The following is a 20,792-nucleotide window of genomic DNA, read 5'->3' on the forward strand; positions in this document are numbered from 1 at the left end:
CTCGGTTGTCTCCAGGACAGAAGACATTGTGTATTCTCCTGCCTGTGATAATTACATCAACCCATTGTGTAAGGTAATTGTATCACAGGCAGAGGGGAGGATTTTGTGTGGGAGTGTTTTACTGTATTGTACGTGTTTATTGGTTGTTTTTACAAAACCCTGTGGGTGGTACTAGTGTGTAACAATGTTATATAAGATCAATAAACACACAGCTCTAAGTGACCACTGCTTGACCCTCAACACAGAGCCTCGTCTCGTTCTAGAGGGGATTCACTGTATGCTGTTAGAGACTGATTGCTAGGAGTGTAAGCCGCTTGGGTGCGTTTCCTAATCGTCTGCTAGCAGCTATTCGTGAGGTTCCGTTCGGGAGTTTGGAGCATTGCCTTGTATGCCGTTACAACAAGCATAAGTGACTGTCACATTTAGGACAGAAATACAGCTTTTTGGTTAGGGTGAAAAAACCCTCTAATATACTGCACATCTGGGATTAGACAAGCATAAGTGACTGTCACATTTAGGACAGAAATACAGCTTTTTGGTTAGGGTGAGAAAACCCTCTAATATACTGCACATCTGGGATTAGACAAGCATAAGTGACTGTCACATTTAGGACAGAAATACAGCTTTTTGGATAGGGTGAGAAAACCCTCTAATATACTGCACATCTGGGATTAGACAAGCATAAGTGACTGTCACATTTAGGACAGAAATACTGCTTTTTGGTTAGGGTAAAAAAAACCTCTAATATACTGCAAATCTGGGATTAGACAAGCATAAGTGACTATCACATTTAGGACATAAATATGGCTTTGGCATACTGGGGTGAAAAAAGCCTCTCATATACTGCACATCTGGGATTACACGTGCATAAGTGACTGTCACATTTAGGCCAGAAATACGGCTTTTTGGTTACTGGGGTGAAAAAAGCCTCTGATATAGTGCACATCTAGGATTAGACGTGCATAAGTGACTGTCACATTTTGGCCAGAAATACGGCTTTTTGGTTACTGGGGGTGAAAAAAGCCTCTAATATACTGCACATCTGGGATTAGACAAGCATAAGTGACTGTCACATTTAGGACAGAAATACAGCTTTTTGGTTAGAGTGAAAAAACCCTCTAATATACTGCACATCTGGGATTAGACAAGCATAAGTGACTGTCACATTTAGGACATAAATACGGCTTTGACATACTGGGATGAAAAAAGCCTCTCATATACTGCACATCTGGGATTACACGTGCATAAGTGACTGTCACATTTAGGCCAGAAATACAGCTTTTTGGTTACTGGGGTGAAAAAAGCCTCTGATATAGTGCACATCTAGGATTAGACGTGCATAAGTGACTGTCACATTTTGGTCAGAAATACGGCTTTTTGGTTACTGGGGTGAAAAAAGGCTCTAATATACTGCACATCTGGGATTAGACAAGCATAAGTGACTGTCACATTTATTCCACAAATAAGGCTTATAGGATACTGTGGTGAAAAAACCCTCTGATATAGTGCACATCTGTGATTACACGTGCATAGGTGACTGCCACATTTAGGCCACAAATAAGGCTTTTAGGATACTGTGGTGAAAAATCCCTCTGTTATACTGCACATCTGGGATTACACTTGCATAGGTGACTGTCACATTTAGGCCACAAATACCACTGTCATATAGAGTTTTAGAAAATCTACTTTGTAGATTTCCTGGTATTGACTCGGTCCGTTCACGTTCTGTTGTTTGTCTGTCTGTCATCCCTGCACTTATTCTAAGCTAGGGATTGCCGTCCAGTTGTCCCCTGTCATTAGGACTCGCGAGGCAAGTAGGCAGGGCCAGGAGTGAGGGTGGAGAGCAGTGGTCACTTTCCTCCCACCTGTGTGTGTGTGTACGTGACCATTACAGTGGTGGTGGTGTTGGTGGAGACTCTGGTGCAGGGAGAGGACGTGGCCGTTCTGCCACAGCTACCTGTCCTACTGAACCTACTACCTCAGGTCCCAGTAGCCGCTAGAATCTACAGCGATATTTGGTCGGGCCTAATGCCTTTCTAAGGATGGTAAGGCCTGAGAAAGTACAGGTGCTAGTCAATTGGGTGGCCGACAGTGGAACCAGCACGTTCACATTATCTCCCACCCAGTCTTCTGCAGAAAGCGCACAGGTGGCGCCTGAAACCCATGCCCATCAGTCTGTCACATCACCCCCGTGCATATCGGGGAACCAGTCAGAGCCTCAAGTCATGCAGCAGTCTCTTATGCTGTTTGAAGACTCTGCTGGCAGGGTTTCCCAAGGGCATCCACCTAGCCCTTCCCCAGGGGTGGGAGACATAGATTGCACTGACGCACAACCACTTATGTTTCCTGATGAGGACATGGGAATACCACCTCAGCACGTCTTTGATGATGACGAAACACAGGTGCCAACTGCTGCGTCTTTCTGCAGTGTGCAGACCGAAAAGGAGGTCAGGGAGGAAGACTGGGTGGAAGACGATGCAGGGGACGATGAGGTCCTAGACCCCACATGGAATGAAGGTCGTGCCACTGACTTTCAGAGCTCGGAGGAAGAGGCAATGGTGAGACCGAGCCAACAGCGTAGCAAAAGAGGGAGCAGGGTGCAAAAGCAGAGCAGCGGTCGCCAAAACAGTTCGCCTGCTACTGGCCACCGTCAACAGGGACCGAGCACACCAAAGGCAGCTTCAAGGAGTTCCCTGGCATGGCACTTTTTCACACAATGTGCTGACGACAAGACCTGAGTGGTTTGCACGCTGTGCCATCAGATCCTGAAGCGAGGCATTAACGTTCTGAACCTTAGCACAACCTGCATGACCAGGCATCTACATGCAAGACACGGGCTGCAGTGCAGTAAGCACCTTCAAAACAAAGAAAGGGCTCAGGCTCCTCCTGCTCCCTCTTCTGCTGCTACCTCGGCCTCTTCCTCCGCCTCTGGAGGAACGTTGGCACCTGCCGCCCAGCAAACAGAGGATGTGCCACCAATACCACCACCTCCGTCACCAAGCATCTCCACCATGTCACACGGAAGCGTTCAGCTCTCCATCTTACAAACCTTGGAAAGAAAGCGTAAATTCCCACCTAGCCACCCTCGATCCCTGGCCCTGAATGCCAGTATTTCTAAACTGCTGGCCTTTGAAATGCTGTCATTCAGGCTGGTGGAGAAGGATAGCTTCAAACAGCTCATGTCGTTTGCTGTCCCACAGTACGTCGTTCCCAGCCGCCACTACTTCTCCAGGAGAGCCGTGCTCTCCCTGCACAACCAAGTATCGGATAAAATCAAGTGTGCACTGTGCAACGCCATCTGTGGCAAGGTCCACCTAACCACAGATACATGGACCAGTAAGCACGGCCAGGGACGCTACATCTCCCTAACTGCACAATGGGTAAATGTAGTGGCGGCTGGGACCCAGGCGGAGAGCTGTTTGGCACACGTCCTTCCGCCGCCAAGGATCGCAGGGCATCATTCTTTGCCTCCTGTTGCCTCCTCTTCCTACTCGGCTTCCTCCTCCTCTTCTACCACCTCATCCGGTCAGCGACAGACCTTCACCACCAACTTCAGCACAGCCAGGGGTAAACGTCAGCAGGCCGTTCTGAAACTGATGTGTTTGGGGGACAGGCCCCACACCACGCATCCTGATCCTGTCTTGGGATCCCTGTTTCTGGGAGCTCCTACTAACACAGCCTTCCCCAAGAGGGGGGCTGGTACACACTGGATCTAACTGGTTTCTTCCCTCCCTTGCTGCAGGGCGTGGGACCAGCCCTGGGACCAGCCCACTTCTGCTCCTAGAAGAGGGGGAGCTAAACAGTGGAATTAACTATTCCAGTCTAGCTATACTAAACTGAACTAAACACATTGCTGCCACCTGCTGGTGTACATGGAAATTACAGCATAATATATGAAACAGGCATAGAAAATACATATAATGGAAAATACAATGTTAGACTACACAAGATGACCATACATATGCACCTGACATGTTGTAGCAGGGAGAAAGAGTTTAGTGACATACTCCAGGATGTTACATACCCGCTTACTTTAAGTGAAGCCGTCCTCGGCGTATGCTTAGGAGGGTGAGGAGGAATCAGCTCTGGGTACCCAATAAATACAAAGTGCTGTGTGAATTTACACATAATGACATACATAGACAAAACATATAACGGCTTTCTCAAGGTTCCTGCCCGCTAGAGTAAGGTGTCCAACACACAGTTTCCTTCTCTTGGTATAACCAGGTAACCTAAATACTGCACAAAGCAAACATTACTGACTGACTTCGTATGTCCTGAGCTCGGTAGACATCAAAGAAAGTATGGGGGTGTCTTTACTCCGTAATCCCACCATTGTGTAATGCAAAGCCCGCAAATGAAAGGGTGGCTTTATCCTGTATTCCCTTTCCTGCACCATAGCCTGAAGAAATTTGGCTTGTAGCACGATCACTATGATGACTAAGAGGAAGCTAAATATGGCTCTAAGGTTTGAGGCGCCTTACCTTAGGCAAAAGGCTCAGAAGGGGAGGTATTTATCGTCTCCGTATACTTCTGGCAAGTCACAGGAGGAGGGCAGTACGGTCCCATGGATCTCCTGGAAATGAGACACTTCAGGATGGGAACAATCCTGAACATTTAACAAGCGGGAAGGAGCAGCCTAGGGCTTCTAACGATTCCCGAAGAAGCAGGGGTACCTGTGTAGTAACTGGATCTGCCTGGACTTACCACTTGGTCCTACCCTGGGTACCTATGGGTATATATCACCGGGTGTAGGCCATTAGTATTCAATGTCCCTATGATGACAGTCCGTATAAAGGGGGGAGAGAACAAGAGCTGTGAAAAAGGCACACTTTAAGTAAGTTGCTACATTTTTGTTAAGTGCAATGGTTAAGTGCAATCATCATAAACAGTGCATAAATTCACATTGCGGCACCTAGAAGGACAATACACACAATGGGCATGTTATCTTAAACGTTGCATAACAGGTAAACTGGAAAAATTATTGCAAAAACATTATGCAAATATCAGTGCAATCAATATTATTACTATAGTCAATTGTAATCCAATGGAACAGTAAAGTTAATTATAATCTACACAAGGTAGTGGTTAATTTGCACAATGGGTAGTTTTCCTCACAGGAAAGTCTGGAAAACATCCTCCTGGGTCCCATATTTGAGGAGACAAAAGTTCTTTCTTAACCTGGGTGCTCTCAGCAGCTGTAGTGGTGCACCACTGCCATCTTGTGGTGTCCTTTGGAATTGGCTGAGCAGTAAGCCTGGTGAATGCAGCTGTGACATGCTGCAAGCCGGGATCCATTACCGGTGCAGAGGTGGACAAAACCTCCAGCTGAAGGGGCTCTGGTAGGCAAACTGAGGGTGCCTGGGACAGCTTCCAGGGCAGAATGTAGGGTTGCACTCTGGGATTGAAAATCAGGACAGAGTTATTTATTTGCCCCACCTGTAGAGTTGGAGCCGCAGGGATTTCAGGGCTCACTATGGGGACCTCTGGTGGGTTTAAACATCCCGCTCTGGCGGTATTAGCTCTGGGCGGCAGAGTGGAAGTTCTGGCCGTTTCCGCTGCACCAGTAGGTGTCCTTAGCGGAGCAGGCCTAGGCCTGATAGAGGTATTGGGACCCACAGGGAGCGGTGCAGGGGCAGCTACGGACCGGGCCTGGGCCTCAGGGACTGCGTCTGCTCCTACCTGATGTCGCGGCTGGGCGGCCGGTTCCGGTGCCTCCTGGTGGTCATCGCGGGGTCCAATCACCGTCTGCGGTGCAGGCTGGTCCAAAGCCTGTATCAGCGGCATCCTCCGCGGGAGCAGGCTCAGCATCGGTGGCCATCTTGGTTTCTGGGTTGGCGGCCATCTTCTTTTCCGTCATGGTGCATGCAGGAGGTGAGGGTGGAGCCCAGAGGGGGGAGTCTGCACTCCCTTGGTTCACAATACAAAGTTCATGGTGGGCAGTCTTTAGTTTTCCCGCTTCCAGTGGGGCGTATTCGGCATTTTCGCGCTCTTGAGAGGGCGTTCTTGTCTTTTCCCACCTCCAACAAGCATGGAGAGGCGGCGCCATCTTGCGAATACGGCGAGTTAACCTTTTGAGTACTCGTGGGCACCGCATGGTGCTTTCTTGCACAGTAACAAGGCAATAAAGTCAATTTTCAGGGTTTTGTACAAACTGCAGCTCTTGCAATACTGTGAAATATGCGATGGGATCCGTTTTAACACAGAATTGGATCCGGTTCTGTTGGACAGGGATGGCACACAATTCAATCCGATCCTGTTCACAGTGACGCCAAAATATGCAGTAAGCCGGATTGTGACTAATGCACACTGGCGCAAAATTAATGGTTTTTAGTTTGTGACGCCAATTGCAGCTTGCGCAGGTACTGTAACAGGGCCCTTTAAGATGTTACAGCTCACGTACCAGGTGAGGAATGCCAGAGGGGGAATAATGTCTCTGTGTAATGTCAACGGTGTCTCCTACCTTGGTACGGCTGGACTCCTGTATCCCGGCTCACTTGCAATAAAATGAGTGTTGTTAATAGGAGCAACTGAGGAACTTGGGTAATAATAAATGAGATCCAGACAGGAAATATAATCCAACTTGTCTTTACTTAATGGGTGCAGCATAAATCCATATGAGTACAGCAATAGTCTTTAGGTCCCAGCAGGTATTGGCAATGTATGGCAGGGGTTAATGCCTCTTCTGCTCCTATACTATATGCCTGGAGAATCTGGCAGGTATTTATCTTCTGCTCTGTCTGTCTTCTGCTTGATATGGGCCTGACTAGCTGAGGAGGTATTTGGCTTCTCCTGGTCTCTGGATCTGTACTCATAGCTTGGGTAAGCTTCTTCCTGGAGGCTGGAGATGGCTGCTTTTCTTGTCAACTAGCTGAGGCTGATGGCTCAGGCTGGGAAGAGTGATCTTGGCCTCAACCGAGACTTGATCCTGTCTTGGGATCCCTGTTTCTGGGAGCTCCTACTAACACAGTCAGCCTTCCCCAAGAGGGGGGCTGGTACACACTGGATCTAACTGGTTTCTTCCCTCCCTTGCTGCAGGGCGTGGGACCAGCCCACTTCTGCTCCTAGAAGAGGGGGAGCTAAACAGTGGAATTAACTATTCCAGTCTAGCTATACTAAAGTGAACTAAACACATTGCTGCCACCTGCTGGTGTACATGGAAATTACAGCATAATATATGAAACAGGCATAGAAAATACATATAATGGAAAATGCAATGTTAGACTACACAAGATGACAATACATATGCACCTGACATGTTGTAGCAGGGAGAAAGAGTTTAGTGACATACTCCAGGATGTTACACAAGCTCACGTTCATTAAAATGAACCAGGCTTGGATCCCACAAGACTTGTATGTACCTTGTGCAGAATAGACATGTATACCACCATCAAACATACATTCTTGTACTCAAGTCAAGTGCAATGATTCTTTGTTTTTTGTTTTTTTTATTTGTCCCAATATTTTGGGGGCTACCTACTCCAATAAAAAATAAAAAAAAACATTGTTGGCTACCTCCTCCTCCTCCATTGCTGCCTCCACCTACAACACCACATTCACCGTCTCATCAACCTCCGACTCCATATCCACCTCCTTCTCTGAGTTGCAGGTTAATAATTTGTAATTTTTAGTTATTTTATTTCATTTTAAGTTATTTCCCTTTCCACATTTGTTTGCAGAGCAGTTGCCATGCTCTTAAGCACGTTTTACTGCCTTTTACATCCCACTAGCCTTTTCAAGGACTATTTTAGAGCCATTTTAATTTAAAAAAGTGCAAAATTTAGTGCCCTAAATTGAAAAAAAATATATTTTCAATTGTCGGGTGACATTTTACAATTTTTGGCATATACAAACCCCTGCTGTGCCTGGGTGACAGGGGCCTAAAACTCTCAAAATCCTCTGTTCTATTGCTGGGTGACATGAACCCCCTTTTGCCGTAAATGAACCCCTGCTGTGCCTGAGTGACAGGGGCCTAAATCTCTCAAAATCGTCTGTTCTATTGCTGGGTGACATGAACCCCCTTTTGCCATGAATGAACCCCTGCTGTGCCTGGGTGACAAGGGCCTAAATCTCTCAAAATCCTCTGTTCTATTGCTGGGTGACATGAACCCCCTTTTGCCGTGAATGAACCCCTGCTGTGCCTTGGTGACAGGGGCCTAAATCTCTCAAAATCCTCTGTTCTATTGCTGGGTGACATGAACCACCTTTTGCCGTGAATGAACCCCTGCTATGCCTGGGTGACAGGGGCCTAAATCTCTCAAAATCCTCTGTTCTATTGTTGGGTGACATGAACCCCCTTTTGCCGTGAATGAACCCCTGCTGTGCCTGGGTGACAGGGGCCTAAATCTCTCAAAATCCTCTGTTGTATTGCTGCGTGACATGAACCCCCTTTTGCCGTGAATGAACCCCTGCTGTGCCTGGGTGACAGGGGCCTAAATCTCTCAAAATTGTCTGTTCTATTGCTGGGTGACATGAACCCCCTTTTGCTGTGAATGAACCCCTGCTGTGCCTGGGTGACAGGGGCCTAAATCTCTCAAAATCCTCTGTTCTATTGGTGGGTGACATGAACCTCTTTTGCCGTGAATGAACCCCTGCTCTGCATTGCTGACAGGGAACTAAATTTAGTGAACACATCTGTTACTGATCGGAAGATGCGCGATTACAAGCGCACACTGATGATAGCATTCCCACCTGACAGCGGGGGCACAGTGGAAGCACAAGGCGAAGGCAGAGGAGGAGGAAGAGGTCGCCAACGCAGCTGGGGCACCACCAGCACCTGAGAAGGCAGGGTTAGCATGGCCAAAATGTGGAAAAGCTTTGTCAGCCTTGGAGGTGCTGACCTGCCCTGCAGCCAGTGTATAGTGTGAACGTGTGTTTAGCATTCCAGAGAGCATTATCACAGGCCACAGCCAATGTGGACAAGCTTACGTTTATTAAAATTAACCAGGCATGGATCCCACAGGACTTGTCCGTACCTTGTGCAGAATAGACATTTATACCAGCCTCAACCATTCATTCTTGTACTCAAGTGCACTTATTCTTTGTTTTATTTTGTTATATGTCCCAATTTAAAAATAAAAAATAACACAAATCAGTGTTGGCTACCTATTCCTCCTTCACCGCCGCTTCCACCTACACGCTACATCAACCTACACCGCCACATCCACCCATCCACCGCCTCCTCAACCTCCTACTCCTAGATCCAGATTGTTATTTTTTATTTTTCTGTATTTTATTTTATTTTAAGTCATTTCCCTATCCACATTTGTTTGCAGAACAGTTGTCATACTCTTAAGCGCATTTTGATGCCTTTTGCAGCCCTCTAGCCCTTTCCAGGACTATTTTAGAGCCATTTTAGTGCCCAAAAGTTCGGGTCCCCATTGACTTCAATGGGGTTCGGGTTCGGGTTCGGGGTCAAGTTCGGGTCCCGAACCCGAACTTTTTTTTCAAGTTCGGCCGAACCTGCTGAACCCGAACATCCAGGTGTCCGCTCAACTCTACCTATAATGTAACATAGTAACATAGTACATAAGGCCGAAAAAAGACATTTGTCCATCCAGTTCGGCCTGTTATCCTGCAAGTTGATCCAGAGGAAGGCAAAAAAAAAAAACTGAGGTAGAAGCCAATTTTCCCCACTTTAGGGGAATAAAAATTCCTTCCCGACTCCAATCAGGCAATCAGACTAACTCCCTGGATCAACGACCCCTCTCTAGTAGCTATAGCCTGTAATATTATTACGCTCGAGAAATACATCCAGGCCCCTCTTGAATTCCTTTATTGAACTCACCATCACCACCTCCTCAGGCAGAGAGTTCCATAGTCTCACTGCTCTTACCGTAAAGAATCCTTTTCTATGTTTGTGTACAAACCTTCTTTCCTCCAGACGCAGAGGATGTCCACTCGTCACAGTCACAGTCCTGGGGATAAATAGATTATGGGATAGATCTCTGTACTGACCCCTGATATATTTATACATATTAATTAGATCTCCCCTCTGTCGTCTTTTTTCTAAAGTGAATAACCCTAATTTTGATTATCTTTCAGGGTACTGCAGTTGCCCCATTCCAGTTATTAGTTTAGTTGCCCTCCTCTGGACCCTCTCCAGCTCTGCTATGTCTGCCTTGTTTACAGGAGCCCAGAACTGTACACAGTACTCCATGTGTGGTCTGACTAGCGATTTGTAAAACTATGTTCTTATCACTGGCATCTATGCCCCTTTTGATGCAACCCATTATCTTATTGGCCTTGGCAACAGCTACCTGACACTGGTTTTTGCAGCTTAGTTTGCTGTTTATTAAAATTCCTAGATCCTTTTCCATGTCGGTGTTACCGAGTGTTTTACCATTTATGTCTCTGTAGTTTGGTGGTAGTTGTGTCATGGTGTCTCCTACCTGGGTTACGGCCGGACTCAGAGCAGGATGTGTGATGCCCACATCGCCATTCCTTCCCCAAAGACAACATCTCTCTCCCACCAACCTAGGTAGAGATTGGCGTAAGACAGGGCATAGGGGTTCCCCATCGCCACACCCCTCGTCTGATGACACACCCGGTGGTCTAAGATGAAGATGTTGTGCTCAAGAATAAAACTAAGGAGTCGGACTGTAAATGCAGTATGTGCTTGAAGCTGGATCCCCTGTTTCTTCAGGAATTGACCCACAGCATGATAGCCCTGTTGGTGAGGTAAAAAGCTATATAGGGCCTTGATGTCGAGGCTTGCCAACATTACGCCTGCGTCCACCTGTAGACCATCCAACTTTTTGAGGATGTCCATAGAGTCACAGACTTATGATGGGAATGTCGAGACATACACACTAGATGGATGTGTAAAACAACCTGTACCTAACACAATGGGCTGACCCTTTAGCGGGTCTAGGCCCTTGTGCACCTTGGGCAAGCTATAGAAGCAAGCCTGTTGTGGAAAGTGTGGGCACATAAAGTTGAACTCATTCTGATTAATTAAACGCTGTTTAAGGCCTTCCCGCAGGATGTCTCGTAACTCGGTACAAAATGTCTGATGGGTATTAGCCTGGAGCACCCTATAGCAAGCTCGATCATTTAGTATCCTGTTACACATATCCAGGTATTGGTCACCATCAATAACCACAATATTGCTGCCCTTATTGGATGGCTTAATGACTATGGAGGTGTCCTGTTCAAGGAGAGCTTCCATTTATCCGACTGCAGATTGTTCAGACCAACTCTTGACCTTCCAGGGTCTGTGACCACGTTTAGGAATGTATCCAATGGCAACTTGTCATTTAACAGAGGATTGAGGCGTGATTTGGGTCGCAAGTCTGTAAATGGACCTTCCCCTACTGGTCTACTACTTTCTTTCAGTAGGTCAGATAGAATGTCCACATCTGGCAAATCTCCCACATCAATGCCTAGTTCCATGCACCTTCGTTTGTCATGGTTAGCAAAGGACTTCCCCCATTTCAACTTGCGAGTGAATAGATTTAAATCCTTAATCCATTAGAACTAGTTGAAGGAATGGGATGGTACAAACGATAGGCCTTTAGATAGAATGCTCATTTCAGAAGTGCTGAGCACTCTGTGGGATAGGTTGACAATCTGGAGGTCATCAGAATCCATGTGGGGGGAACTCATTGGTCTTTGCACTTTCTCATCACATATGCTGAAAGAGGCGGGCCCTTGCCTAAAAAATTATTCTTGTGAAGTCTGCCTCTCTGACTACTCCCCCTACCCCTTCTAGTCCTGCCCATATAGTTTCCCCTTTTCATATGTTCCTGGGTTATGGGTACAGTGCTAGTTATAGGGTTGTTTTCTGGTTCGCCTTCCGATGAAGAGGGCTCAGTTTCGGCTTCAAGGGCTCTATTCGATTTTTGAGTGTAATCGAACAGTCGTCCTTCTGTAAAATCAGTAGTGTCTCTGATGTATTTGTGTGTTTCCTTTCTTTGAGCAGTGCAGTGTACTGCCTTATTGCTTGTTCAAGTATTTGTTGTTTTTTTCAAACTCAGTATGTGCTGAGAATTTTTTCACAGCCTCAATTTGGATTGAGAGTTCGCTAGGGTTTTTTTCATATAGCGCTCTCTCCTCCTCCAACTGCAGAGACATTAAACGGAAGGAGGACGCTATCGATTCCTGCTCCCATTTACGTAAGAACTCTGATGAACTCACCTGGGCTGCTGGGAGAAGAGGGATTCTGAGCCCTCTGGGGACTATCTGATTTTTCAGATAGATCTCGAACATCTGGATCTCCCACCAGCTCCGTATATTTTCCTTATATATTTTGGTAATGCTTTTAAAAGCACCATTAATCATGACAACCCTTGATTCAATGGGCCTCTATGGGTACCCAAGGAAGGTTAGAGTGCTGCATGAGACTAGTTACTATTATGACATACATAGACTGATATAACAACGACTACCACTAGGTTCCTGCCCGTATGAGTAGAGTGTCCACAGTTGTCCCTCTCGGTAATAACCAGAGAACTAAAAAGACTGCACAAAGCGCTCAAATACTCCCGTTGTGGATACTAAACCCTAGTACTACCGGAAGCGTGGGGGTATCATGTACTGTAATCCCTCCACAATGCTATGAGACGCCTGCAAATAGAAGGGTGGCTTCATCCTGTAATCCCTTCCCAGCACCAAGGTCTACATAAAGTTTTTTGCACGGTCAGCTTGATGACTAAACAGGTAGCTAAACATATTTCCTTAAGGCTACGCACAAGGCCTTAGGACATCTAGAACTACATAAACACACATTTATCAGCAGCGGGGTTACCCTTGAAGGTGTTAGACCTGCTTGTGACTTACCACTTGGTCCCCCTTGTGTAGCCACAACACAATACAATGCCTAGGCTTTCTAATCTAACACAAGGTGACATAAGACCATTAGTATCTGAAATCTTCATCACTGCTGGAGCACAGTGTGCTGTCCGCATCCACATTTCTGGAGCGCGGGCCCGAACTTCCGGTCCCCGGCTCCGTAAAAAAATAGCAGACAAGAATAGGCAGTTCTATGGGGTGCCGGCCGGGTGTATTGCGGATCCACAATTTGCGGATCCGCAATACACTATGGACATGTGAATGGACCCTAAGGCCCCGTTTACACGGGCGAGAATTATGAGCGGGTGCAATACGTGAGGTGAACGCATTGCACCCAAACTAAATCCGGACCCATTCACTTCAATGGGGCTGTTCAGATGAGCGGTGATTTTCACGCATCACTTGTGCATTGCGTGAAAATCTCAGCATGTTCTATATTCTGCGTTTTTCACGCAATGCAGGCCCTATAGTAATGAATGGGGATGCGTGAAAATCGCAAGCATCCGCAAGCAAGTGTGGATGAGGTGCGATTTTCACGCATGGTTGCTAGGAGATGATAGGGATGAAAGCAACCCCGGACCCCATTCAAGTGTTTTTCCTGTATTTTTTTCCCTTATAACATGGTTATAAGGGAAAATAATAGCATTCTTAATACAGAATGCTTAGTAAACTGTAAACTGTAGATTGAGGTGTTAAAAAATAAAAAAAATTAACTTACCTGTTCCAATTGATCACGCAGCGGGCATCCTATTCTTGCTTCTTCTTTCAGGACCTGCAAAAAGACCTTTGGTGACGTAATCACGCTCACCACGTGGTGAGCACGGTGACGTCAGCTCAGGTCCTGCTGAATGAAGATAGAAGGATCTTCTATCTTCATTTAGCAGGACCTGCGCTGACGTCACCACGCTCACCACGTGGTGAGCTCGATTACATCACCAAAGGTTATTTTACAGGTCCTGAAAGAAGCAAGAAGAGGATGCTGGCTGCGCGATCAATTGGAACAGGTAAGTTATTTTTTTGTATTTTTTAACACCTACAGTTTACTAAGCATTCTGTATTAAGAATGCTATTATTTTCCCTTATAACCATGTTATAAGGGAAAATATTAAAATCTACAGAATACCTAACCCAAACCTGAACTTCAGTGAAGAAGTTTGGGTTCGGGTCTGGGTACCACATTCAGTTTTTTCTCACGCACGTGCAAAAAGGAATTGCACTCGCGCGGAAAAAACTGAAGAACGCAACGCAATCGCATCCTATCCGGCCCTTACACGCGACGCCCGTGTAAAAGAGGCCTAAGAATTTTTTTTAGTGCATGGGCAGAAGTGCTGCTGGTCAGGACTTCTCACATTATACTAATCAATGCACTGCTCTTCTGTTTGCATGTTTAGCTTACCCCAACAAGAAAACAACACAGCTGTCATTCTGTAAATAATTCCAGTCCTCCACCTACAATTTCAATGGGGATCCCCTTTTCAGATAATTCTTCCCTGTACACCAGTGTTGCTAACTGAGATTATTCTGTTGTCCCATGCACAACTTTTTCACTCTGTTATTACTGTTACAGACCAATGTTTTGTGTTTCATTTTCAATAGCATAGTACTGTCAAAATTTAAAAAGAGAACCAAAAATTCTAAAAATAAAAAAAATGCTTTTATTTTGTCTTTAAAAATACCATTGTCTTATGGGAATGTCCCTTGAAAATAATGTAATAACAACCCTGATAAAAAGGTACTGTACTTAGATTTGGTTGACATTGAAAACACTTCCTCATTTTTATTTCTTGAAGCTATTTGTCTTTGCTGTCTCTAAATTCAGATACATTATTATTTTTCAATCTTTTGCTATTTAGTTTTCCAACACTTGCTAATTTATTCTAACAGTTTTTTCTGTCTCCACTCCTCTGTCAGTTTCAGTGTTTTTATTTATTTATTATTCTCCTCTTATACGGATTGCTTGTTTGATCTATTGTGTGTCTCTCTCTATGGCCCTGATTTATCATGCCTTCACTCCAGAATTCTGGCTTCAAGTTACTCAAAAATGGGGGAGAGGGGCTTTTTGCATTTTTACACCTCTCACTCAAATTCTGAAATATGGGTGGGAAAATGGGCATGGTTAGCTATGTTAATCAGTTTTACTCCAAATTTATCACTGACACTTTTTTTAAAAGTCACAATCTCACTCCAGTTGGAGGGTGGAGTTGGAAAACTGGAGTAGCTTTTCTAGACAAAAGTGTTAGGTTTTGGCTATGTACACATTTTTTATAATTTCACTTTACTCATTTTGGCTTTAATTTTTTTTCCACTTGGTCCTTATTAAAAATATTCTGCCATTTAGCTATTAAAATCGTACTTTCACTTTGTGCCAGTCATTTAATAAACCTTGGGGGTCATTTATTTTCAGATACAGTACAGACCAAAAGTTTGGACACACCTTCTCATTCAAAGAGTTTTCTTTATTTTCATGACTATGAAAATTGTAGATTCACACTGAAGGCATCAAAACTATGGCATCCACACATGTGGAATTATATACATAACAAACAAGTGTGAAACAACTGAAAATATGTCATATTCTAGGTTCTTCAAAGTAGCCACCTTTTGCTTTGATTACTGCTTTGCACACTCTTGGCATTCTCTTGATGAGCTTCAAGAGGTAGTCCCCTGAAATGGTTTTCACTTCACAGGTGTGCCCTGTCAGGTTTAATAAGTGGGATTTCTTGCCTTATAAATGGGGTTGGGACCATCAGTTGCGTTGAGGGGAAGTCAGGTGGATACACAGCTGATAGTCCTACTGAATAGACTGTTAGAATTTGTATTATGGCAATAAAAAAGCAGCTAAGTAAAGAAAAACGAGTGGCCATCATTACTTTAAGAAATGAAGGTCAGTCAGTCAGCCAAAAAATTGGGAAAACTTTGAAAGTAAGGGCTATTTGACCATGAAGGAGAGTGATGGGGTGCTGCGCCAGATTACCTGGCCTCCACAGTCACCGGACTTGAACCCAATCGAGATGGTTTGGGGTGAGCTGGACCGCAGAGTGAAGGCAAAAGGGCCAAAAAGTGCTAAGCATCTCTGGGAACTCCTTCAAGACTGTTGGAAGACCATTTCAGGGGACTACCTCTTGAAGCTCATCAAGAGAATGCCAAGAGTGTGCAAAGCAGTAATCAAAGCAAAAGGTAGCTACTTTGAAGAACCTAGAATATGACATATTTTCAGTTGTTTCACACTTGTTTGTTATGTATATAATTCCACATGTGTTAATTCATAGTTTTGATGCCTTCATAGTCATGAAAATAAAGAAAACTCTTTGAATGAGAAGGTGTGTCCAAAATTTTGGTCTGTACTGTATATGGCAACTTTTCCCTGCTCACACCAGGTCTAAAAAAGGGTGTGTGGTGTGGTTTGGGAAGGGTGCTGACCGGGAGGCCCATCTCATTTATCATTTTCTATGCCAAAATGGTCTAAATCTACACCATCAAGGAAGCTGGCATACATTTAGGCCGGCGCCTCTCCATAACTTAGGCACATCCGGGGCAAAGGGGTATTAAGACTGGCATCTAAAACGCTGGTCTTAATAAATGACCCGCCTTATCTCTAAATTTCTAAAAGGTTATAAACACGTATTTAAGCCACATTCTTATCAGTAACATAAGAGTTGAGCTATGAGTGTTTATAAGGTTAAAAATCAGAGATGAGGAGCTGTCATCTGAGCTGCATGATAGGAAACAGAAAAAATACAGAACCTGCTACTAGAGAATCTCAAGGCTTACAGAGAAAGGGGCTCAACAATTGAAATAATGATTATTAGCTCAAAATGAGTACAGTGCAGGAATAAAAAAAATTGGCCCCAAAGGTATACATAGCCTTTAAGGATAAGACAAATGTATTAAACATGTGACATTTGATAAATGTGACATAAAATATGCCAATGCAAACTCAAGTAAAACTAACTATCACTTGACAACTGCTCCAGTTACTACCCCTTTTCCTCTAGTGTAAATTATATTGGTTTCCCTTGCTGCCTTGTACGTGCACTTTTATTTCCTTAATTACGCCTTTACACTGCTTCCAGGACAGTGGTGTCCTAGACACTCCGATGAAAACGAATACTTGTTGTTCTACCTTTTGCCCACACCTATACATTGCAAATTCTGTCAATGCAAGTGCAGCAGGGTTGCTTTTTTTGTGCCCATGTTAAATCACATCTCATAATGTACATCACCATTTCACACCAAGTTATTCTCACACTATTTAGATACACTTTCATTACATATCAAGAGAAAAATGGATCAATAGCATGGCTGTCTGTCCTGAAGTGGCATTGGAATGAGATATCATGAGCAGTTAAAATCATCATCCCACAAATAAGCTCAAATAGTGTATGTTAGAAAAGTTCTGTATGCATTATCAAAAGTTGGTCATATTCATGTTCATCAATCAGATCTGGCCATATTGATTTACTCTTATAAAGAAATAACTTTATTTATTAATGATGTGGTTTAGGTGCCCAACTAACTGTTTGAAAAATTTTATTAGAGGTTTTTTGACATCATATGCAGGCTTTTCTAAGCTTTGAAATTTACTTTACTGATGCCAAAGATGAATTAATAGATTGGTCATATGGGCCACACAGCGGAACATTAAACATAATATTTACAGTCATTTCAAGTTGACAGAATATATCTACTTACTTGCCTTCCCCTGTAGAGTTACCATTCTGTCCATTGCTGACATTAGATTTGACATCAACTGGACTCACATATTTTTTATCTGCAAAGATGATTCAGTAAAAATAAATTGCCATAACTAGTCAATGCTCATTATGACTGTGTTTTATTTACCTATATTATTTTGAACTATGTTAGGAGAGGTACTTGAACCTTCTGAGACCGCTAATGTAGAATACTCTGAACTGTCTTCATACATCTCTTCTGAAAGAAACAAGATATATTTTATAGTTATTTTGCTACATACAGTGCCTTCGGACATTGAGAGGATGTAGAAAGAAGAATGGCAAAAAATCCCCAAATCAGGTATCCAAACCATGTGGCATCATACACAAGAAAACTGGATGCTGTAATCACTACCCAAGGTGCTTCAACTAAGTCCTGAGTAATGGGTATACATGCTACTACAATATTTTAGCTTTTTCTTTTAAATACATTAACAAAAATGTTAAACATTCTGGGGTCTGGAGACTTTCCTAATGCACTTGACAAAGGCATAACTTGTAGCTCATGGGCTATGATGCTAAATCTTTCATAGGGCCACCTATGAACAATTTACAATCATGGCCTATGGGCCCCAAAGCACCAGAACTTGGGAGCGATTGTATTTCTTCAACTACTTCTTCACCTATAGATAAGCAACTATTCAACACTGAATGTTGACTGTATACTTAAAGGGGTTGTCCCATTAAAACAACTTAAAACAACCACTGGGACCCCTGCGGATCACAAGAATAAGGACCTGTGTATAATAATGTAAGTTGGAGGCTTGCACAGAAAATTGCAAAAGAGGTTGACATCGCTTTATATAGGGTTAACAACTTGGTAAAAGGAACATGGATATTACATTACATACTAAATGGAAAAACACACCATAACATAGACATAGGGATATTTTAACTGTGAGATTCAGTGCCAGGCAGCTGCTGTGAAGGAAAATAAGATTATGGGATGCATCAAAGGGAGGATAGTGTCACGATAGGTAGGGAAGGGAACAACAAACTGAAAGACAAACTAAACAAAGGACTAGGACCCACAAGCTAGGGAAAAACAAGGTCACCTCCTAGCAATCCCTGACACACTTTCCCTAGGCTGCTAAGCCCATGTGCATACCTCAATGGTAGATATACACATGTCCCCGTACCTAAGACTATAACACACTAAACAGACCCTCAGCAATAGGGAAAAAGGATAAGAGACACCCAGCGCCTTCTACCACCGAAGGTGCTAGCGTCCCCACTAGAGGCCTAGACAAAACAGAAACCAAAAGGGAAAAAAGACTTATCTGATACGAGAAGGAGCAGACGATCCACCAGGCATCCAAAGCTCACACAAGGTAGAACTATAACCTGCAAAGGCTTTAGGGAAAAAGGGAGGTACGAATAGCTTCACTATTCACCAAAAGAACACCACCTGGGAGAAGGTGGAACTGTGCTCAAACCCACAACAAACAAACTATCAGGTCGAGTCACGTGCAGCAATTCTGACAGATCTCCTCACCCATAGGGCAGGGCGTGACAGTACCCCCCTTCTACGGGTGACCTTCAGACACCCAGGCCCAACTCTATCCGGGTGTGCCCTGTGAAAGGCGTTCACAAGGCGGCCTTCTTTCCTCGGGACCATATCCCCTCCAATGCACCAGGTACTGAAGGGAACCCCGAAGAACACGAGAGTCGAGAATCCTAGAGATCTGAAATTCCAGATTAACATCAACCAAAACAGGAGGAGGAGGCAAAGGAGATGGTTCCGCAGGTTCTACATACTTTTTCAACAAGGACCTGTCAAATACATCATGGATCTTCCAGGCCTGTGGAAGTTCCAGACGAAACGCCACCGGATTGACAATGGCCGCGATTTTGTATGGACCAATAAATCTTGGACCCAATTTCCAAGAGGGTACTTTCAGCTTAATATTCTTAGTGGACAACCACGCCAAATCACCCACACCAGACCAGTCATGCGTCTCCTGTCAGCCATCCTTTTATATCTTTCACCCATCTTTTTCAAATTGACTTGAATCTTCTGCCAGATAGATGACAAAGAGGAAGAGAACCTCTCTTCCGTCGGTATCCCAAAAGATATGGTCCCAGAAAAAGTACCAAACTTAGGGTGAAAACCATATGCGCCAAAAAATGGCGACTTATCAGTTGACTGCAGTTATTTTGGGCAAACTCCGCTAAAGACAAGAACGATGACCACTCATCCTGATTCTCAGCGACAAAACACCTCAAATATGTCTCCAGGCTTTGGTTAGTGCGCTCTGTTTGACCATTCGACTGAGGATGAAAGGCTGAAGAAAAAGATAACTGAATACCCAGGCGAGAACAAAACGCCCTGCAAAACCTGTAAACAAGTTGCGTCCCCCTATCAGACACCACATCATAGGGTGCACCATGTAGTTTCACAATATTATCAATAAAAACCTGAGCAAGGGTTTTCGCATTGGGCAAACCTGATAATAGTACAAAGTGAGCCATCTTGCTAAAGCGGTCCACTACCACCAAAATCACAGTTTTCCCAGAAGACCTCAGCAAATCAGTAATAAATTCCATGGACAAATGCGTCCAAGGACGAGACGGGATGGACAAAGGAAGAAGAGATCCCGATGGTCGCGTGTGAGCCACCTTTGCGCGAGCACAGGTCTCACAAGCTGCTACATAACCTTCAACATCTTTACGCAACCCAGGCCACCATAATCTCGGAGAAATAAGATCTACCATGGATCAACTTCCAGGATGTCCCAAAAGGACAGTCTTATCATGTTCCTTGAACACTTTGTATTGCAGTTCAGAGGGAACAAACAACTTGCCTGGAGGACAAGAATCAGGTGCCTCCTCTTGGGCCCCCAACACTTCCGTCTCCAGCCCGGGGTAAAGGGCGGAAACCACCATCCCATTAGCCAAAATTGGAGGGGAATCCTCCGAATCTCCCCCCCAGGAAAGCTATGTGACAACACATCCGCCTTGACGTTTTTAACCCCAGGGCGATAGGTGACCACAAAATTGAACCTGGTAAAAAATAATGACCATCTAGCCTGCCTAGGATTTAAACGCTTAGCAGATTGCAGGTAAGCCAGATTCTTATGGTCGGTAAATACCGTAATCCGATGAGTAGCCCCTTCCAGCCAATGACGCCACTCTTCAAAGGCCAGTTTGATGGCCAACATCTCTCTATTCCCCACATCATAATTCCTTTTGGCAGCCGAGAGTTTCTTGGAGAAAAAAGTACACGGACGCCATTTTCTGGGAGAGGGACCCTGCGACAAGACTGCT

The 20,792-nt window shown here is 44.5% G+C and overlaps 1 protein-coding gene across 3 annotated transcripts in view; it reads right to left on the reverse strand.

Annotated features, from left to right (window-relative positions):
• The window catches only part of LOC120993346, a 98,770-nt gene that overhangs the window by 25,865 nt on the left and 52,113 nt on the right, over positions 1-20,792 (reverse strand). For 2 of the 3 annotated variants that reach the window (XM_040421872.1, XM_040421871.1), the window contains exons 4-5: positions 17,635-17,724; positions 17,485-17,563 (exon numbers count right to left, since the gene is read on the reverse strand). In XM_040421872.1, the coding sequence (XP_040277806.1) occupies positions 17,485-17,563; positions 17,635-17,724 (169 nt within the window). The remainder of the gene's footprint in view (positions 1-17,484; positions 17,564-17,634; positions 17,725-20,792) is intronic. The other variant, XM_040421873.1, reaches the window with a different exon arrangement.

This window comes from Bufo bufo, chromosome 3, assembly GCF_905171765.1.
Source record: "Bufo bufo chromosome 3, aBufBuf1.1, whole genome shotgun sequence".
NCBI lineage: Eukaryota > Metazoa > Chordata > Amphibia > Anura > Bufonidae > Bufo > Bufo bufo.